Consider the following 19,264-nt stretch of genomic DNA (forward strand, 5'->3'; position numbering starts at 1 on the left):
GCTACAATGGAACGCTAATTTATATTCATAATTTTATAAATCTTATTATGTATATTATATGTAATAGGTATACATATAATATACATTATATATATATTATTAGTTTCAAAAATATTCTGTTCCCCAATAGTTTAATGTAATAAATATTAAAAACTCTACAAAAAGTGTAATTTTTATTAAGTTATTTTGTATTCAAGTATATAAAAAGCCTACGCTGCATATTGTTAAAACGAAAATTAACTCGCGAGTTTGAAAATATAAAAAAATAAATCTATTTCTTTTTGTAAATTTATTACCTATTTTATTGCAAATATAATTCGAGAATGAAAAGTAGCATAAAAAATAGCAAGTGTCAGATAAAATGCTATGTAAAGTGCAATTAAGATTAGTTTTTTTAATTTGAGTCTTCCGGCAATAAGTATATCTTAAAACTTTGCTGATAAGTAATATCTACGTCTGTTATTACATTGGCGAGCGCCGGAGCTTTGTGAAGCACATTTTAGGGACCGTAAGCGATATGTCACTCGAAGAAAACAGCACTTTCCAAAATTACAATGACTTGTTGAAAAACAAGTCTATTTTACGACGAGATCAATTACGTCCTGTTCTCCTTAAAGCAGTCGATGCTAGTTCATATTTATAACACGTTCGTTATGTGTTATCTCGAAATGTAATACGATGCTCGACTACGAATTATCTCGTACGCGATACATAATTCGAATTATTTTAATGGATTATTTTACGTGGTTAGCACACGGTATAAAGAGAATAAAATTCAAATGTTATATCAAGTTTCTTTTCCTAAAAAATAATTAAACAATTTTTAAAAAATGTGTGTGCAAAAGTCTGTGTTTAACGGCGAACATATTAAGCCGATTTTCGTAATTACGTAAAGTACTATCTTCCTCCCAAAGGGTTATGATCTTTCCAGTTATCTTAAAATACGTTGATCTAGATTCTAGATTCAAGAATGTATCACGGTACGATGATTTATTCGTTCAGAAATATAATGTAAAAAAAATAGAAATTTATATGGGGAACGATCGATCACTTCTTTGTTTTTAATACCACGCTTACGATACTGCGCAACGAGCTACGTTCGGTCAATATTTACGAAAGGACAAAAGCTGCAGCTCGCTGCACTTACCGAAGTTCGAGCCGGAGCTATCGATCCTCGCTGCTCATGGCATACTTTGCTTTCGTTACATTGGTAATACTCACAATATTAAGATATTATGCAAAACGCCTATTTTTGAGAATTTTATCAATATTAAATTCGCTTTTTTTGGGTTTATATATATTCTAACAATAAGTTAATCGGAGAAAATTAAAAAAACATTAACTTCAAGAAAAATTATATTCAATTAATCAATCATAACAATCGATGTTGATCGAAAAGATTGAAACATTGCATTGTAAAAAAAAAGATATCTAAATTGAAAAATAGTAGATTGCTGCAAAAAAGTTACTGCCTTTTAAATTATATTCTGTTCTAAAAGAGCTTAAAGTTTTTTTTAAAAAAAGGATTAAAAAATTTCTTTCTAGATGAAAGAAATACATTAAGACCAATAATCAGTTAATCAATAAATTATAAATTCTGAAAGGCAGTGTAACTTTGTTCTCGATATATACGACAATCGCCTTGCATTAATTTAACACAACTTAAATCGTAACGAAATGCAAGCCATTTGAAATGTGGTGACTCAGCGGTGCGTGTAACACGTGAGGTACGTGGTATGCAGCAACAGCGCGGGTGTACGGACGGTACGGACGGTAAGGACGGTCCGGTGTAAGGACGACGAAATGAAATGAGTATGAAAACGGGGCGGGATGACCGTAGCCGGCGCGCGAAAGCGGACCAATTTTGCTTAGACGACCCGATACATCGCTGTGTTTACCGGCTTCGCGAGAGCGTCTTCCTACAGGGAGTGGTAAAGCGCGACGATCCACCCAGCAATTATTGCCAACAGCTGCCCAGAGTCTAACAGCTCACGTAAGAAACACACACATGCATATACAGAAACGCACATACATGAACACACACGGGCGACGATAATCGTTTTGTCGATACCGCCGACTACTCGAAAGACTATTCTGGTCACGCGAATTCGCGGGGTTCTCGCTTACTCATATCAGGAGCGAAGAATTTCAGGCGTTTTCCCGCTCGTCTTTTCCAGATGAGACACACAACTCTCAAGAAAGAACGCGGAACAATTCTAATTATCGATATGTTTGTGGAATATTTCCAAAAGTGTTAATTCATCCACGCTTCGTAATTGCTTTGATCTAGAAATATTGCTGTCTACAATATTTTACAATTATTTTATTGTGATTTTCAGATAATAGTCACATTTTCAGATTATGTAGGGATACTATTCGGTAAATTTTCAAAAATTCAGATTTTTGTCGCTCTGTGCCGTTACGTAATCCCGATCCGTTTGATCGTACACGAAATACAAAAGAATATTTGAAATTGTTTGTCATGAGTGCGTTCTCTCTCTCTCTCCCCCTCTCCCCCCCTTTCCACTCGTAAAGCATGGCTCGTCAAAATAACTTTCTCGGCAAATTTAGACAGCTGCTTCGACAACGTTTACGTCGTAATTCAAACTTGCAACGAAAGATTATTTCAACGTTACATCTATTCGTTCAGAAAACTCATTTTGATTTATAAAACAAGATATTTTCTTTAGACACAAAAACGCGTTTTGTAAAAGCTCTAATCTATCTAATGTAAGTATATAATAGATACATATGTATATAAGAAATATACGTTTTTTATTTTTAATCAATTTTAATACAGGTTTCTTTGAAATGGCAGTTGTCTTTTTTATTTATATTAAGCCACACGATGTCTTAACAGTTACCAAAGAAATTTAATTATTTAGCTTTGACGGTAAGTTAAACTCGACGTGCCCGTTACCGGGGTGTTCTCAAAGGATGGCTTAACTCGTTTTCTTCGCTAATCGATTGTCTTTTACTGCCATTATCTCGTAAAATATATATTTAAGTATACAATTCTTTGTATTCTTATGATGCATTCAGTGTTAAGTACAAGCGATTTCCTTTTTTACGTTAGCATTAAACACCATGTGTTAAATAGACATAAAATTTAGAATCTGGTGAAAAAGAAAGAGAGCGGAATATATAAAGATTCATTTTTATAGCTATCGATAAGATATCGTAACTTTAGAGAGCAACTTATCAAAGTTTTTTTTCGCTCGAGTAACTTTGCAAAATCAATCAAATTTGCGCTGCATTCGACGTGTTTACCAACGAAGTTTGTTATTCTGGTAATGATGGCGACCGCGCGCAAAATATATCGCTCGAGGGAGGGCACGATCCGGTTTTTCGCGAAAGAGTAAAACTTCATTCACGTTCATCGATGCGTTCACCGATGCTCGTGAGAAAAAAAGGCGACCCGGTCACACGGCAACCTTCACTCGATTGCCGGCGAAAGGGTTACGGCGAAGAAAGCAAAAAGGGTACGGGGCACGTGGGTATACGGCCATTGTGTCGGCCATAATGCAAGAGGGACAAACGCAATTTGTCGCGTCACAGCGGATAGTCAATCGATTAGACACGGGATACGCCACAACAGGTGCATATGTGCGAGCACATGCACGACGACTGCCGGATTACGCGTGTAGGGATTCCTATAATTCCACGCGAATGCGACGAGTAGCCGCTCCAATTATGCAGATCGTGCCGTCGCGCGTGTACAATGATACAATTAATTTTAGAATTTATTTGCGCGTTCACGCAACGTTATTCGTTAATGGTGAACGCGGTAGCGGGTTCATCTCTGATCGCAGTTTGGGTAAACGCATGGAAATATTGTTACGGTTTATGTGGTCGGAATAGCCCGCCGATTTTACACACTCCAATTACACAATTTGCGAACGTAAGAATTATAACAATTAATTGCAAATAGATGTTGAAAATTTTCTGATTCTGATACACGTTAGATCCATACGTATTGTATAATATCTCGACCGTTCCTATTTGCTATATTCCTTATTTATTATTGACTCGAGGGGAAAAACGTTATTGCGAAGTCTCCCCCTGCGTGAAATATTTCCCGAACTATTAGAAATTTTTGTGTACACCGCAAGGTATTTCAGGATCGTGACGTCCGGGATATAAGTTCGCGTGGTGTCAGGGACGGCATCGCGGGTGGTGAAACGAGAGCACGCGGTTCACTGCCTCTGCCTTGATTATAAAATCGATAGCGCACGGCAACATGTACGAGTCGTGCTCTGCATACTGTTCTTCGTTGACTTATGACACACCGTTCGGCACGCGCCAACATACGTCCTTTTGATTGCTCTTTGATACTGACATCGCGAGTTAACTTTTTTCCAATTAAATTGTACTCTCCGCGGGTCACAACCCTCGGTGTACTTCCGCCAAAATGATATTTGTTCGCCGGTGTCGACAAAATTGAAGTGTACGCTTGCGTAAATAGAGGTTGAAGCGAAAACTGATGAAACAGACGTGAACAACGAAAGATAGGAAGCGTAATGGAAAATCGCGTGACCGTTGAAACTTGTTTTTTTTTCTTTTTTACAGATAGTGTTGACAAAATATTGAAATCAGCATGTTATCTTAACTGCTTAAAAAATTTTAATAAACTTGAAAAAAAAGAAACATATTTAAAAGAAAGAAATAATACAACTGCCGAGATTCTAAAAATCATTTTTCCATTGAGAATAAATTAGGATTTTATCAAAATCACGAGTGAAATATTATTTATGAGCAGCTTATGATGCTCGGCATAAACAGAATTTTTCTATACGTTTCTTGATAAATACTATTAAGGAAAATATCATTTTCTAGAGATAAGCAACTTTTGCTGCAGGCACTTACAGTCTCTTTTATGTCAAATATTTAATTATGGATATTTCAAGCAACTTTCGTAATTTTTTATCTTGTTTTATACCGGATTCATGATCGTATTTGATTTTTAAGTAGTATTACGTTGGCTGCTCGGTCCTTAGAACCTGAACGCCCGCGCCGGAGAAATTGTAGATTCGCGCTACTTCGAATAGTTTAAATGGCTTACTCTAACAAATAAAACAATTTTTCTTTAGATGTACAAGATTTTTAAAATTTAAAATGTTATTATTTATAATAATTTATATGTATAGGTATAGCACAAATATTAATGTACAAAACGTATGAATTTGAAATGATATATATATATGTATATTTTTTTTAATTCTTCGCAAAGTATAATATCGAAATAATATTATTTCACATATATTAAAAAATATTAAAACGTTACGATGAGTTATGATTGCAATAATTAATGCGATTGATTTTATTTACGAGTATATGCATCGCGATTACCGACATCTATTACAATATCGACATCGTGTGTGCATCGCGCGCGTGTTATAATTGTAGTGTGCGTAATTTTCCTATATAATCATGCAAGCTTCGATACACGACATTTCTCTTTGTCTCATATTGATAACAATGCGAATATGGGAATGGGACGCGGACGTTAACGATGATACGATCCGGATTTTGGTTGGTAATGTTCCGGAGAAAATGGCTGCAATGGCTGGCACGGCACATGTTTGTAACGTACCATTGATCTGTCACGATTATCACGGGATGTCTATGTCACCGCCATCGAGTCTGTTAATTGTCAGAACCACACGGAACTAATTATGAAATATTCGCGGATACGAAATGTTCGGACCTTACGTCATTGACATGTAATAATTCGTGTAAGTGATGTAGCTATTACACGGGTTCATGCCATATAATCGATCAATTTCTGCATGTTATATGTACAGTTGTTACATGAATTTTGTATCAAAAGCGTATTAAATAAGATACTCAATATAAAGTTTCATATTTTGTTGAGGCAAAAACGGTTCACACTTTGATTATAGAGAACAAGCTGAGTTGAGAGTGTACTCAGTTGATTGCAAGAAACAAAATTTAAAATTATACTTGAGAATTCCTTCAATACGTTGGAAGTTTATATCAAAGTCTAGATTAAATATTCGTACTAATCTGTTCTAACTCACTCATTTCAAAGTAATAAATCTGTATGAGACATATTATTTTCCTATATTCTTATACTTTCACCTTGATATACATGGATTTATGTACATATAACGTATATCTGATATAATTCTCATGCAGATCTATTAATAAAATAAAAAATACATCACTTATATCCCATAGTTGCTTCACCATTGTCCGAGGCCTTTTCGTTTTTCTTCCAGCTCCTTTCAAATTCATTCAAATTCCCGGACTCACAGTACAACATTCGCGCAAACACGGCTAATTACGATCGCGTGTACTAATCGCCAGAATAGGATAATCGTATAACACTTTGAACAGCACTCCCGATGTTACACGATTGCACGCGACGCGCGTGTACTTTACTTTTGTACATCGTGACGGAATAAGAACACGAAAAAAGTACAAAAGCTCCTCTTAACATCCGCAAATCTCGCAAATAAGCACAAAGAATAAAATCTCAAATGGCAGAAAGTTTTAACAAATCACGAACGATACGAAATAAATTCAGATTTATATTCTGTACATAAGCACAGGTGACGAATATTCAAATACAGGCTTAAATACGATACTTATTAATGAAATATGTTAAACGTTTGTCAACGTGAAATCGATTCATTTCATACGCGTGACGTTCCGAAAAATTCGAAAATGTCATTGATATTTTAATACCATGCAATTAATAAAATCGTGCTAGAGACTAATTGAGACGCAATTATGTCAAAATATACAGTCAAAATTTAGTTAATCGTAAAAGTTTGTTAACGGCGCGGATTGTTGATTGTTCGTAAAAATTAATTGCGTCTCGATGGACAATGCGTACAATGGACGGAGTCTCGAGTCTCGTCGTGCGAATGGCATGGCAATGATAATAGGTAATTAATAGTGCGCAATGACTTTACGTGCGCCGTAGTGAAATGTATCTACACAAGACAAAAATATATGTGTATATAATATATAGCCAAGGCCATGCCTACTAGATAACCCTCTTCCTTGAAATATTTAATATATTAGAAAATAAACTTTAAGTATTCTGTTTCTTTCATCTTTGGTCAAATATCATAACAATGATATGGCTTCTTGTTACATAAATAACTCGATTCAACGAATGATTTTCTAGACAAATTATTTAAATCAAAACTCCAAAGCGTGATACAGTATATATACTCGAATCCAAGCATCGCCGAGGAGATAATTATCATCTGTACATCGTAAAATAACAATTTATAATCCTCATTTTCTATCATTTCGAGTCTTAATGGACGTATTAATTAATAAATGGAGTCGTAAAGCTTGTATTTCAGTACTGTTTCTTACGTAATATAAATTTTAAGGTTTGAATATATTGAAATATGAAAACCTTCTACGCGCGCCGTGTTTGAGAAGCAGTCGTCTTGCTTATTTGCGAGATTCGCGGCTTTAAATTAATAAATCGCGCGAAATATCAGTTTCTGAGCTAATATAATTGTTTACTGTAATAACTATGATTGTACAATATCATTTAATATTTTCTAGTACGTGCCGCGATCGCGCGTTTCATTAATTAATACGACGACACACGAAATAATTCGCGCCGTTATCTGCTCGCTCGAGTTACGTCGCGGAAATGATAACACGGCGCGCGGTGGCCTTGGATACGCAACAGTACGGTGTATACCATCAAAACAAACACTGAGGCCATATACACAGCCATTTTCGCCGTTATGAAATATTTAACGTGTTATAAATCTACAAGGTGTCCAACTTTGTCAAGTATCTCCGTTATTTCAAGTAATAAGAGAAAATTGTATCTATGTACAAAAGTTTGAAGAGAGAGATGTAATATGGTGGAAATGAGTTTCTTTACAGGCGTAGGAGAGATCTGAGGATCAAATTATATTTTGTTAAACAGAATATTCAGTTTTTTACAATCAATTTTGATAAAGCGACGAAGCGGAATTTATTAAATTGTCTCGAGATCGGTTTCAGATAAATTTTTTACTAGAGAAACGCGACTATAAATATGGATCTATATTTTATAATTTTACACAAACCGTATAGCTATTTCTATTTTATCTATATTAGTATAAATTCTTATCACAATAAAAACACATATTCATATTTTACATACTCGTGTTGTATGTTACTTTATTTATATTGTAAATGCATTTTTCTATGCACTTTTATTTATATAGCAAAATATGCTGAAAATGCAAAATTTTCACATAAAAGACTGGTCCAGTGATAAACGTAAAATGCTGAGATTTTACATTTTTTTAATGTAAATTATTCTTCGGTTATATTATGCTTTGACGAGTGGTCAGACGATGGGATTCCGCTTTATTAGCCGGCATAAGTAGTACCATTGGCAAGTAAAATTTTAAATTTTTAGAGAGGAGAAGTGAATATTATAATAAAAAAGGGCAGATATAATATTTAAAAAAAAGCAGTCTTTAGTTTATGCAATGGCTAAAAAAATGTGAATATATAATCCATATGACGTTCAAAAATATGTTTTGGAACTGTGCTAATTGTAACCTTCGTTTTCTATTATTTCTTTTATGCTACTCTTTCCTCTCTTTCTCTAATAAAGATTTTAATGCTAAATTTTTATAAAATATTTTTACACAATTTGAATGAGAATCGTATGCCGTAAATTTATATCAAGGTGTAATACTTAACAATGACACTTGTTAATTGGCGGTATGAGTTTTTAACGGCGAATGATCATTAACATTCGCGTTGTGTAAGACAGCGCGTCGAGAAGACCGACGCTAGTTAATGTCCAGCTTGCAAAGCTCGGGTGGAAACTGCGGGAGTCTTTTGATCCGCTTAATTTGCATAAAGGCACGCCTCGAATGACGAAACGATCAATCAAGTCGCTGCGGGAAACGAGTTACTATCGCCGTTCTTTTCGACCGGCCGCCGCCGCTTCGATTGTTCCGATAGTTTACACGCATCACCACCGGCTTCACTAGACCGCGAGCGGCGGAAACGTTGTTTCCCTCGTTCCGAAAGTTCGTTTCTCGCGTTAAGTCAAGCGCAATGCGAACATCAGACGATAACTTTGAAATGTACGATCTTAATCAATGAGCGCTTATCTTTTGCATTTTGCATTTTCCGGCAATGAAGAAACTTATTTATTTGTTGTGCACTCTAAACGCTTTTTTGCAACGCGAAAAAAGATATTATAAAAGACGAGATAATATTGGTAATGTGAGACCAATGTATTTCTTTTACTGTACTTGTGCTGTAGTTTTTTAAACATGTTATTTAATTCATTTGATATTGATCGTGTTACTGAAGATCGTTTATTTTGTATTAAACTGACTTTATAGACGCTTTGTGATTTATGTCAGAATTCAGGATAAAATGAAATTTTAAATTTTATTGTTAGGATAAAATTTCATTTTATCCTAACACAACTTTATAATTTTATGTGTAATATCATGTGAATCATGTCATAGAGAAATTTAAAGAATTTAGAATATATATATGCATAAAGTATATATTGAAACATATACATATATAAACATATATAGCATATAAAATTATAATTAAACTTTAATCTTGAAATCTAACATAAATTGTATCGTCTTTTTAAAGTGAGTTTCAGAAAAGTATTACATTTTTATTCTATATGATTGTGAATTTATACGTACAGCAACTGACGTAACAGTATCGGTTCTTTCTTTTTCTGTACTGATTTTTTAGTATAGATCGATATTTATTTGATTAAAAATAGCAAGAGAACGCATTTATACGCAATCCTACAGCTGCAATGCAGTTAATTCTAAGCATACTGAAAATACATGGCTATGTAATCGAAAAGAGAATTGCATTGGTTCGAATATAATGTACTTGTTCTGGTAGAGGAAGAAATATATGGTCCGGCTATAATTTACTTATTCTACTGTGAGAGTTGAATCTATGGTCTGCCTGCGATGTACTTGTTCTACTGCAAAGAGAGAATATATGGTCTGAATACAACTTAGTTATTCAACTCCGGATAGAGAAATTTATAGAATATTAGAGTATTTCGATTTCATTGACGTTTTCCTATATTTTATAACATATTGCTCATTTGTTACAACAACATAAGTAAAAAATTGTCATTTTTTAGTTGTTTGCAAAAGAGTGATAATAATTCAATATACTGAATGAAGAGTAGATGTATAGTTAGATATTTTTATTCCTCTGCAATCAGTACATACAGTTATTATACCAAACTCGCATTTAAATATGATGTTACAAAATTTTAATAATTTAAAATATTCACACTCATTTTTTGAAAAACTTTTTTTTATCATTATATCATTGTTGCAACAAATGAGCGACATAGACTATATGTTATTAAGTTGTCTAATCAAAATTTTACATTACTCTGGTACTTTACATTAATATTCAGCCGTTGTTTTACCAAATTATATACTCATATATATATATATATATATATAAAGTTAATTAAAATTAAATTATAATTTGAAACCACTTGCAATAATTGCATAATAATTAACAAAACTTTAAATATATCATTATCTTAAAAAGGAGATACTTATATAAATTGTAACATAGTAATTTCTTGTGTGATAAAACAAATAGGTATCGCTGCAGCAAATCATGCGCCTGGGATCGGATTTGAATCGGTCTTACGGCGCAGTAAAGAAAAATCGAACGAAAATATTTTTTCGCGCTAACACAACGTGTCAGTATACGATAAATTCTCTCCGTCTTCCCGATATCACCCGTTGTAATTGCGCGTACGATTGTGCCAGCCGAACGACGCTTTGTTACGCGATAGCGTCGAGGATTCCCGGCGCTATCAAGAACTGGAATTCCATTTCCAGGCCCCACGGGCGCAACTTTTTCTATTCTTCTGGTCCAGCCTGATTTATTGTCACCTTTACGCTCACGTGTTCCACGTGCTCGGGGTCTTTCTACGGGTACACCCTGCGGTACACTCACGTGATTGATACGAGGTTGTAGATCGTGGGGGTAAAGGGACGTTCCATAAGCCTCGCGTGCGGCCGGAATTCCCGATTTTCCGCTCTTTTCCCTTCCAGTCGATGTTTTCTTTGAAAGTGGCCGACGATACCAGCATGTTAACCATTCGCACGTATCTCGGCTGCAAATTGCAACAGATGCGGATCCTTCGAGATTATTTCGTGATACTTTTTAAGAGATGTATTTATTGAGATATTGCTTTTTGAACAATAGACGTCATAAAAAAATTCTATTATATAGTAATATTTTTTTATTAATATACTGATATTGGTATTGAATAAAATTCTGTTTAAAAAAACCTTTTCGTATGTCTTTGAGGATCTCCGTAGGATCTAAACAGTATCCCTTATGGAAAAAGCTATTACTGTAGTTGCGAAAAAGTAGACAAAACTGTAATAAATATTACAGTAATTGTTATAGCAAAATTGTAGTACCTAAATATTACAGTAATTGCTATAGCAATATTTACTACAGTTTTATATGTATTTTTCGCAACTACAGTAGCCTTTCTGTAGTATTTTTCCGTAACGGATGTAGCATCACTTTTATATATCATATATTAATGTAGATTTTTTTACTCGCGATATCACAGAATCATAAACTTTTGCAAAATCATCCAATACTCTAATATAGATATAACTGATAACATAATTCAAAAGCAAGTCAGCTAGGTCGACGAAATCTATCAACAAAACAAATTCCGTTGAATCAGTAAAAAGACTTTATGTAATGTTGTTCCAGAAGCTGAAGTGAGATCGCCACGTTTTACTGGGTCAGGCTGGCTAGCTTTTCCCGCCTTAAGAGCCGCTTACAAACATGTTCAATTAGAAATGGAATTTCGACCAGAAGCATGGGACGGGGTGCTTCTCCTGGCGGGAGAACGGGACGATCTTCAGGGCGATTTTATGGCCTTGATACTGCATCATGGTTTTATCGAATTCAGGTATTTAAATTTTATACTTTACGTTATTTAAGCTATCAATTAAGTGATAATAATTGGTATATTATAAAATAATTTGATTTTTTATTTTAATACTATTCGCACATAACGGAATTGATATTCGCACAAAACTACTTAATTAAACGAATAAAAAAAACATTCAGTATAAAATTTATAACGAGATGCATTAGCAAATGATATCATAAAAGAAACATAGATAGCAAACTCTTTAATAGGATTAAATTCACAGAGGTAACATTAGAATATTAATTTAAAAATTAAGAGATCGTCGGAAATGTCATCAAAGCGTGATGAAGATTCTACGTAACTTTTTAAACAGTATATGTATATCAAGAATGAGGGTTTATCGATTTTTTTTTTGACCCCGCAAGGAGAAGCAAGCTGCATTGAATATAAAGTTATACGAGACACTTTATAGGACACTTCGGCGCCATAATTTCGGAGACTTTTGCCCTGAGTTTGACGTGGTCATTAATTAAGCATTCCGTGCCGAGACTAATTTTTCGTTTACAGCTTAATAAGCCGTGACTTAATGGAGTCTATGTACGATTTATGAGCGCTGTGCAAAAACTAAAAGTTTACCTTTTGCAATATAGTCTGATCCCGTACCACCTCTTTTACGACGTTTTGCGCCACCCCATCGACGGAGAACTTTTTCGCCGTGAAAACGATGCCGTAGGATTTATTTTACAACGCACTACGTAAAGTTTCGTCTACAAGTACATCGCGAAGTTATATCACCGCATGACACCTACAATATTACGACGATACTTTCCTCGATATTGCGATATATACGTAATAGTGTACTCAAGCAATTAAGATACATTGTCCATATTTGTAATCGTGTTCTTATTGAAAAACTCTGCTATAAGTTATATTCTTCAAATAATAGATTCAAGAATTCTTTAAAGCAAAGTAAGTAATATCTATTTTTTAAATTGCCATGAAATCATATCTTAGGCAACACTAACGAATCCACAAAACAAAGCGCAAAATATGCAATAACAGTTCAAAATTAATTTAAAATGCAAGGAATAGAATATATTCGCCGTTTATTTTATAAAATATAGATTTTGCGGGCTGATATCTGTTTTGGCAGTATACAGCGCAAACACAAGGCCGCCATGCAAGATGTTATCATTCGCATAATAAAGTCGAGCCGATAGGTAATAATGACAGCCATTCCGTTTATCGTTGCAATATTTATCGAACAATCGCGACAAATATTAAAAAATACTAAACGTTATCGTAACTCACTGTAGTTGCTACGATAAGCAATTATTAACTTGGACTAATAAGGACTCGAAACAGCGATAATTTATATTTATCGAAGTAGATGTTTTACGCGAATTATTAACTTCAAGCCGCGAATCTCGCAAATAAGCAAAACGAACGAATTCTCCAACGGCGAAAAGTTTTCATAAATTACGAACGATCGATATACAAACGCCGAATTCATATACCACGCATGTGGTAGTATTAAAATACGAGCTATATTACGACTGTTATTAATTAAACACATCGTTTGGAGTAAAAATCGAAACGATAGAGAATAGGGATTATAATCTACTGTTTCGCCATATATACAGGTGATAATTATCTCCTCAGCGACACTTGAATTCGAGTATTGTATCGCGCTTTGAACTTTTGGTTTAAATGTAATTTGCCTAATATATATATATTTCGATATTAATATAGCGCGAAATAATATACGAATCGTCGGATCGAGTTATTCAAATAACGAGAAGTCGTGATATATCGAATATATATTGAAAATTAATTTAAAAATAAAGAAAAACCAAATATTTAAAGCAATTTAAAGTTTATTTCATAATATATTAAATATCTCGAAATAATATGTTAAATATCTCGAAGAAGGCTGACTCGAGACTGACTTGCGGCGCAGCCTTGGTATGTTTATTCTTTGTACATCTCGCTACGGCCTGCATAAATTCGTACGATGAGACGAGACTCGGCAGGTAGCGGAGCGAATTGCTCCATACGTCGTATTATCTATCGAAACGCGATTATTTTTTACGAACAATTAACAACTCGCGCGGTTAATTAACTTTCACGATTAACCAAATTTTGATTATACATTTTCGCATGATTGCGTCTCAATTAGTCACTAATTCGACTTTGTTAATTACTCGGTATTGAAATACCAATATCGTTTTTGAATTTCTCAGTCATAAACGGGATGCCGCGTGTACACAAAGCGAATAGACTTTTGAATTGAACGATGTTTAATGATATTTAGCTAATGAGTGTCGTAATCAAATCTATATTTGAATATTTGTCATCTTTATGACATGTAGCATAAATTCGGTATTTATACATCGTTCGTGTGAGTTGATAAAAAGTCTCCACCGTTTAAGATTTATTCATTGTGTTTATTTACGAGATTTGCGGGTGTCGAGGGAATTACAAAGCTTCGTACTTTTTACGCGTTCTCCTTCCGTTACGATGTGCAATAGTAAAGTGTACGTCGTGTGAGATTAACATCAGGAGTGCAACAGTAAAGTGCTGTGAGATAATCTTATTCTGGTGATTAGTACGTGTAGTCGTAATTAATTGTATTTTCGCGAGTGTTGTGAGTGCAATAAATGAATCTGACAATAAGAGGAAGAGGAGGATGTGTAGGAGATGGTAAAGCACCGTGGCTGAGTAAATATAACATCTCATAGAGACTTATTACGTTAGAATAAATGTGCTCTAGAATAGAGTAATACAAATACATATCCTTGAAAAAGTAGTATAATCGTCAATTTGTTAAACATTTTACATACAAATTGTGAAGCATAAGTAAGATTTTCAGGAGAATCATAATTTAGAATACCATGAAGGTATAGTACATTAATAAGTTTATTTTGTTAAAAATTATTCAACGTCAAACAGATTATAACACATTCAATTTCCATGTATAATATTGTTCAGATAAAACAAGAAAAAAAAGAAAGAAAGAAAATAAATCCATACTAAATAGAATGTATTGGATATTTTTAAATATAAAATTTTTACTCAAATTCCTTCCAAGTGATGAAATTTATATTTCATGGATAATGAAGAAACGAGATGTTTATGTTCGTTCTGTATATATTTAAATAAAATAAAAATAAATCTATAAAAGTGGGAAAAAATCGATAATTTAATTATATTACCATTTTATTTTCTCTTTCTTAAAAATTTTTAGTAAAATTTGCGGTCTGTGTTTAGCTCTTATTTGTTTCTAGGATTAAATATTATATAAGCTGGGTAAAAATAATATTTAGAGCTTTTTTTAATGTGTTTCGCAAACACATAACTAAAAGAACAGAAAATATTTTATGTCAAATATTTTATTTACTAGAACATTTTATTTAATAAAAAAGACGCTAATGATTATTATTATTTATTCTTATAAAGAATAAAACAATTTTATTTTGTAATAAGATTTTAAAAACTATTAAATTTGAAAAGTTCTTATTTAACATCGAAATTACTATTGTATAATATTATATATAATAATATGTCATAAATGTCATAAGTATGAATAAATTTCCTAAAACCAAAATATGATGAATAAGAACGTGACAGGTTTCGTAAGTAGCAATTTGTAAAAAAAAAAAAAGAAATGTACATTCTTGAGGATGAATTTCTGTGGTAGTTTCTATTCAGATTTTGCACTAGGATTGCATAAAGGGATTAAAATCATATAGATCAGATACCGCGAATTCATAGACACATTCATCAAACGTGCCATGTAATTTATTCATTGACTGCCTATTGTTTCCCGAATTCGTTTCCACAATTCATTAGTCGAACGCTAAATGCTTAGCCGTGTAGATTTATTGTTCTATTAACTAAGCAGAGAATATTATTGTGCGCGCTTACATATTAGTGGATTACTTTCGCAATATGCGAATAGATTATCGCCACTGATGATGATTTCCATACTGATTGTGGCAAACAACATCAACAATATTCCGAAATAACCGCAAATGTTATTGAATGCTAATCATATTCTTTCTCGTCATTAACGAAAGCTTATCATCATTACGACATCAAGAGATTGTTATGTAAATTATTACGTTCAGCAAACCGCTAAAATAGGCAGGTATATTTGATGACTAATTTTTTTACACTATAAATAGCGTTTTGTACGTAGGTACCTACAGTGAGCTTAGACGAAAGAAAAGAGAAAAACAACGCTACATTAAGCAAATTTATTTTCAATATTTCTGGAATAAATTTTTTTTAATTAGGTACTGATTTAGAATTATAAAGGTTTATAACATATTTATATGAAATTCTACTTATTACTTTACTGCGAAACAAAATAAATTCTTTATGCTTAAGCCGGATCAAGCAAACGAGCGTGAATAAACACGAGTGGGCGATTTACTTCAATGAACAGCATTGTGAATGCTGGCGGCGCCGTCCGCGCACTCACTGAAGCAAGTTTATTTGTGCCCATTTATGTTAAGTTTAGTTCCGACTTTATGTATCAAAAGAACATTATTATGGATTCCATACTGGCAACGGCCGCGCGCGATATTCCGCGACGTGTCCAACATTCCCAATCGATTAACATCACCCTCGTACCTTTCTGCGATAAGGTTCGATTGCGGCAGCGGTGTGGGCACCGTGAGGAGCACGGAAACGGTGAAGCTGAATGAGTGGAACACCCTGAGTGTCTACAGACATCGATGGGACGCCTGGATCCAGCTGAATCAGGAGAAGAGGGTGGAGGGACGATCGAAGGTAAGGACACTTCATTTTATTTCCATCAAGGCCAGACGCCGCGCCGCGCCGCGCCGGATATTATTTACCCGCGTATACCGCGAATTCAAGGAGGGAATCGATATTCCGCGGCGAGGTGGGGGCGTATTATCGGGATTACCAGTGAGTTTATTCGAATTCTCGGGATTCTTATGGTGACGTCCACACGCTCGCTCGATCGCCTCCCCCGGGACTTTCCGTTCGTGTTTTACGTAAAAACAGAATGAGAAAACGAAACTCAATTGCGATAATAGTTTCACTGTCGCTCGTAGCGGTAAATAAGCATTTCATTTCGTTAACATTAGTTTGAAATATTAAGTGTAAAAAATCTCACTCTCTCAATGTTTTAATAAATATCTAGTTAAAATAATGATAAAAGATGCACAAATTATTGACAGTAGGCAATAAATTTGTAATTCGTGTAAAAATGTACATATAAATAATCTACAAATGCAAACGGCATATCATATGCCAACAATATTCATTATTTTTACTCGAACACCATCAATGTTCATGGTCAGCTGTAGTAAGATAAAATTATTTCCATTCGACGAAATCCACTCGCGAAAAGTTTAATGGCAGCAAGGTGGAACCAACATTAAACGCCGTTGTATCTCACGGAAACTTCCCGGAAACTTTAATGAGAGAATGTAGTCCGGAAATTGAAGAAACGTTCTTACATTTCAAAACTTCTTTCTAGGGTATTCCATGTGGGCTGTGCAAAATTTTTGACTTTCTTTTTTTGCCCGCGAAGTTGAAACTTTGTTGCCAGTTATATCGATATGTGCTAAAACACATTATACAATGTTGCCGCAACAAAACTTTGGCTTTCTTGAAAATTCTCATTTTGCTATAGGAACTGCAAAAACTTCGCATGAGAAATTCCCTGTATTTTCGCTGTCCTAGTTATTACAAGAAATGAGATATGAACAACAGACTCTGAAAAGATCACAATTCTTACTGTAACAAAAATAATGAATTTCTTATTAGTTTGCATAAGAAATCATAGAAGATACATTATACTCTAATTAATTTCAAATAGAATTTAATTTAAAAAGTTTCAATTTAAAGTTCACAATGTATAGATATGTACATGTATGTTAAAAATGTTAAATATATGTATAATGTTAAAAATTGAAAAGTTATGACGAATGATGGTGTTTTTCGATATTATTGTTAAAAAAAGAGACCAACTGAAAAAATTGAGCGAAAAAGTCAACGTAAACAACAGCGGGATAAAGAAGTTATCCCACTGAGAAAATAGTATATAGTAGAATATGTATAATATTTTGAAAACATGCAAAAACACTGACGTAAGAAGCTAAAGAGTACAACAGATATATGTATCGAGATAGCTAGGAGGTTATATAAAAGCGAAGAACCACACCCCAGAACGAGGCCGCACCTTCTCGATCAATCTAATCAGAAAAAAGTGCCACTACCCATAAAACATGTCTAAATAAGGTACTTCCGGCCAAGTAATCATCTATCGATTTCACTCTTTCCCATATTAATCCGTTTTAATCGATTACCCTCACGCTTGTTCAGAGTTCATTGAAATAGCGTAAGCCGAAGAGCGCATAATAAAAGAGAAGCCGCGTAATAAAGCAAAATTCGGAATGCATTTAAATAGCTGTTGCAGAAATATATTGTTACGTAACCATCGCGTCAATTTACATATAAAAATCGATCAACAAACAATTTTCCATTTCAATTTTGTTGTAAATTTTTATATTTTATTTATTCCAAGAATAATATACCTATAAAATCCACGCATTATAATTCATAAATATCAAAGGAAATATTTATATCAGTACTATTAACATTGATAATAACTTAAATATACAAAAATAAAAAGGTTTATATTGTATTTTTTTCAATTGTATAATATATATTATCATACAGGGTGTACATCAAAATGTAGATTGCTACTTCAGGAGCGTATTCTACTCATCGTCCACATTTATGATACACCCTGTATTATATTATTATATACAAATTATATTATTTATATATTGGCAGCATTAATATATAAATGATATGATTGCCCATTAAACAGGAATAATTATTTTACAATTAAGGGGAGAAAAAGAGATAGAGAGAAACAATAATCATTATAACAATTACTATTGATTCAATTATTTCATACTATCATATTCAATTTATAGACCTCAAGATTTCGATTTTCAATTACATTTAAATACAATACAGACCTTTATTTAACCCTGTTAAAAAATTATGTAGATATATCAAAGATAATCCATATTTTCACGTACCGAATGATGATTAATAAATTTTTGTTTGCAATATATATGTCAGAATTTATTAATCATCATCGATTAATATATTTAATCTTTTGAACTGCATGCTATGAACAAGTATATTGCAACAATTTAATTAGTTTTAACAATCAAAATAGAGCTAGATCGGTTTCACTCTGGTTATACAAACTTCCGCATCTTTAAAGTCTGAAAATCGTGCTTAATTTAGAGTCAGTGATTTAATTTACGATGCATCAGC

At 33.5% G+C, this 19,264-nt stretch overlaps 1 protein-coding gene across 4 annotated transcripts in view; it reads left to right on the top strand.

Annotated features, from left to right (window-relative positions):
- LOC139771521 (pikachurin) overlaps positions 1 to 19,264 on the top strand; it is a 103,385-nt gene that overhangs the window by 52,378 nt on the left and 31,743 nt on the right. For all 4 annotated transcript variants that reach the window (XM_071704349.1, XM_071704351.1, XM_071704352.1 and 1 more), the window contains exons 6-7: positions 11,764 to 11,965; positions 16,582 to 16,726. In XM_071704349.1, coding sequence (XP_071560450.1) covers positions 11,764 to 11,965; positions 16,582 to 16,726 — 347 coding nt within the window. The remainder of the gene's footprint in view (positions 1 to 11,763; positions 11,966 to 16,581; positions 16,727 to 19,264) is intronic.

Source organism: Temnothorax nylanderi, unplaced genomic scaffold (genome assembly GCF_030848795.1).
Source record: "Temnothorax nylanderi isolate EJ_2023f unplaced genomic scaffold, tnyl_v1.0 TNYL_tig0041_pilon, whole genome shotgun sequence".
In the NCBI taxonomy this organism is placed as follows: domain Eukaryota; kingdom Metazoa; phylum Arthropoda; class Insecta; order Hymenoptera; family Formicidae; genus Temnothorax; species Temnothorax nylanderi.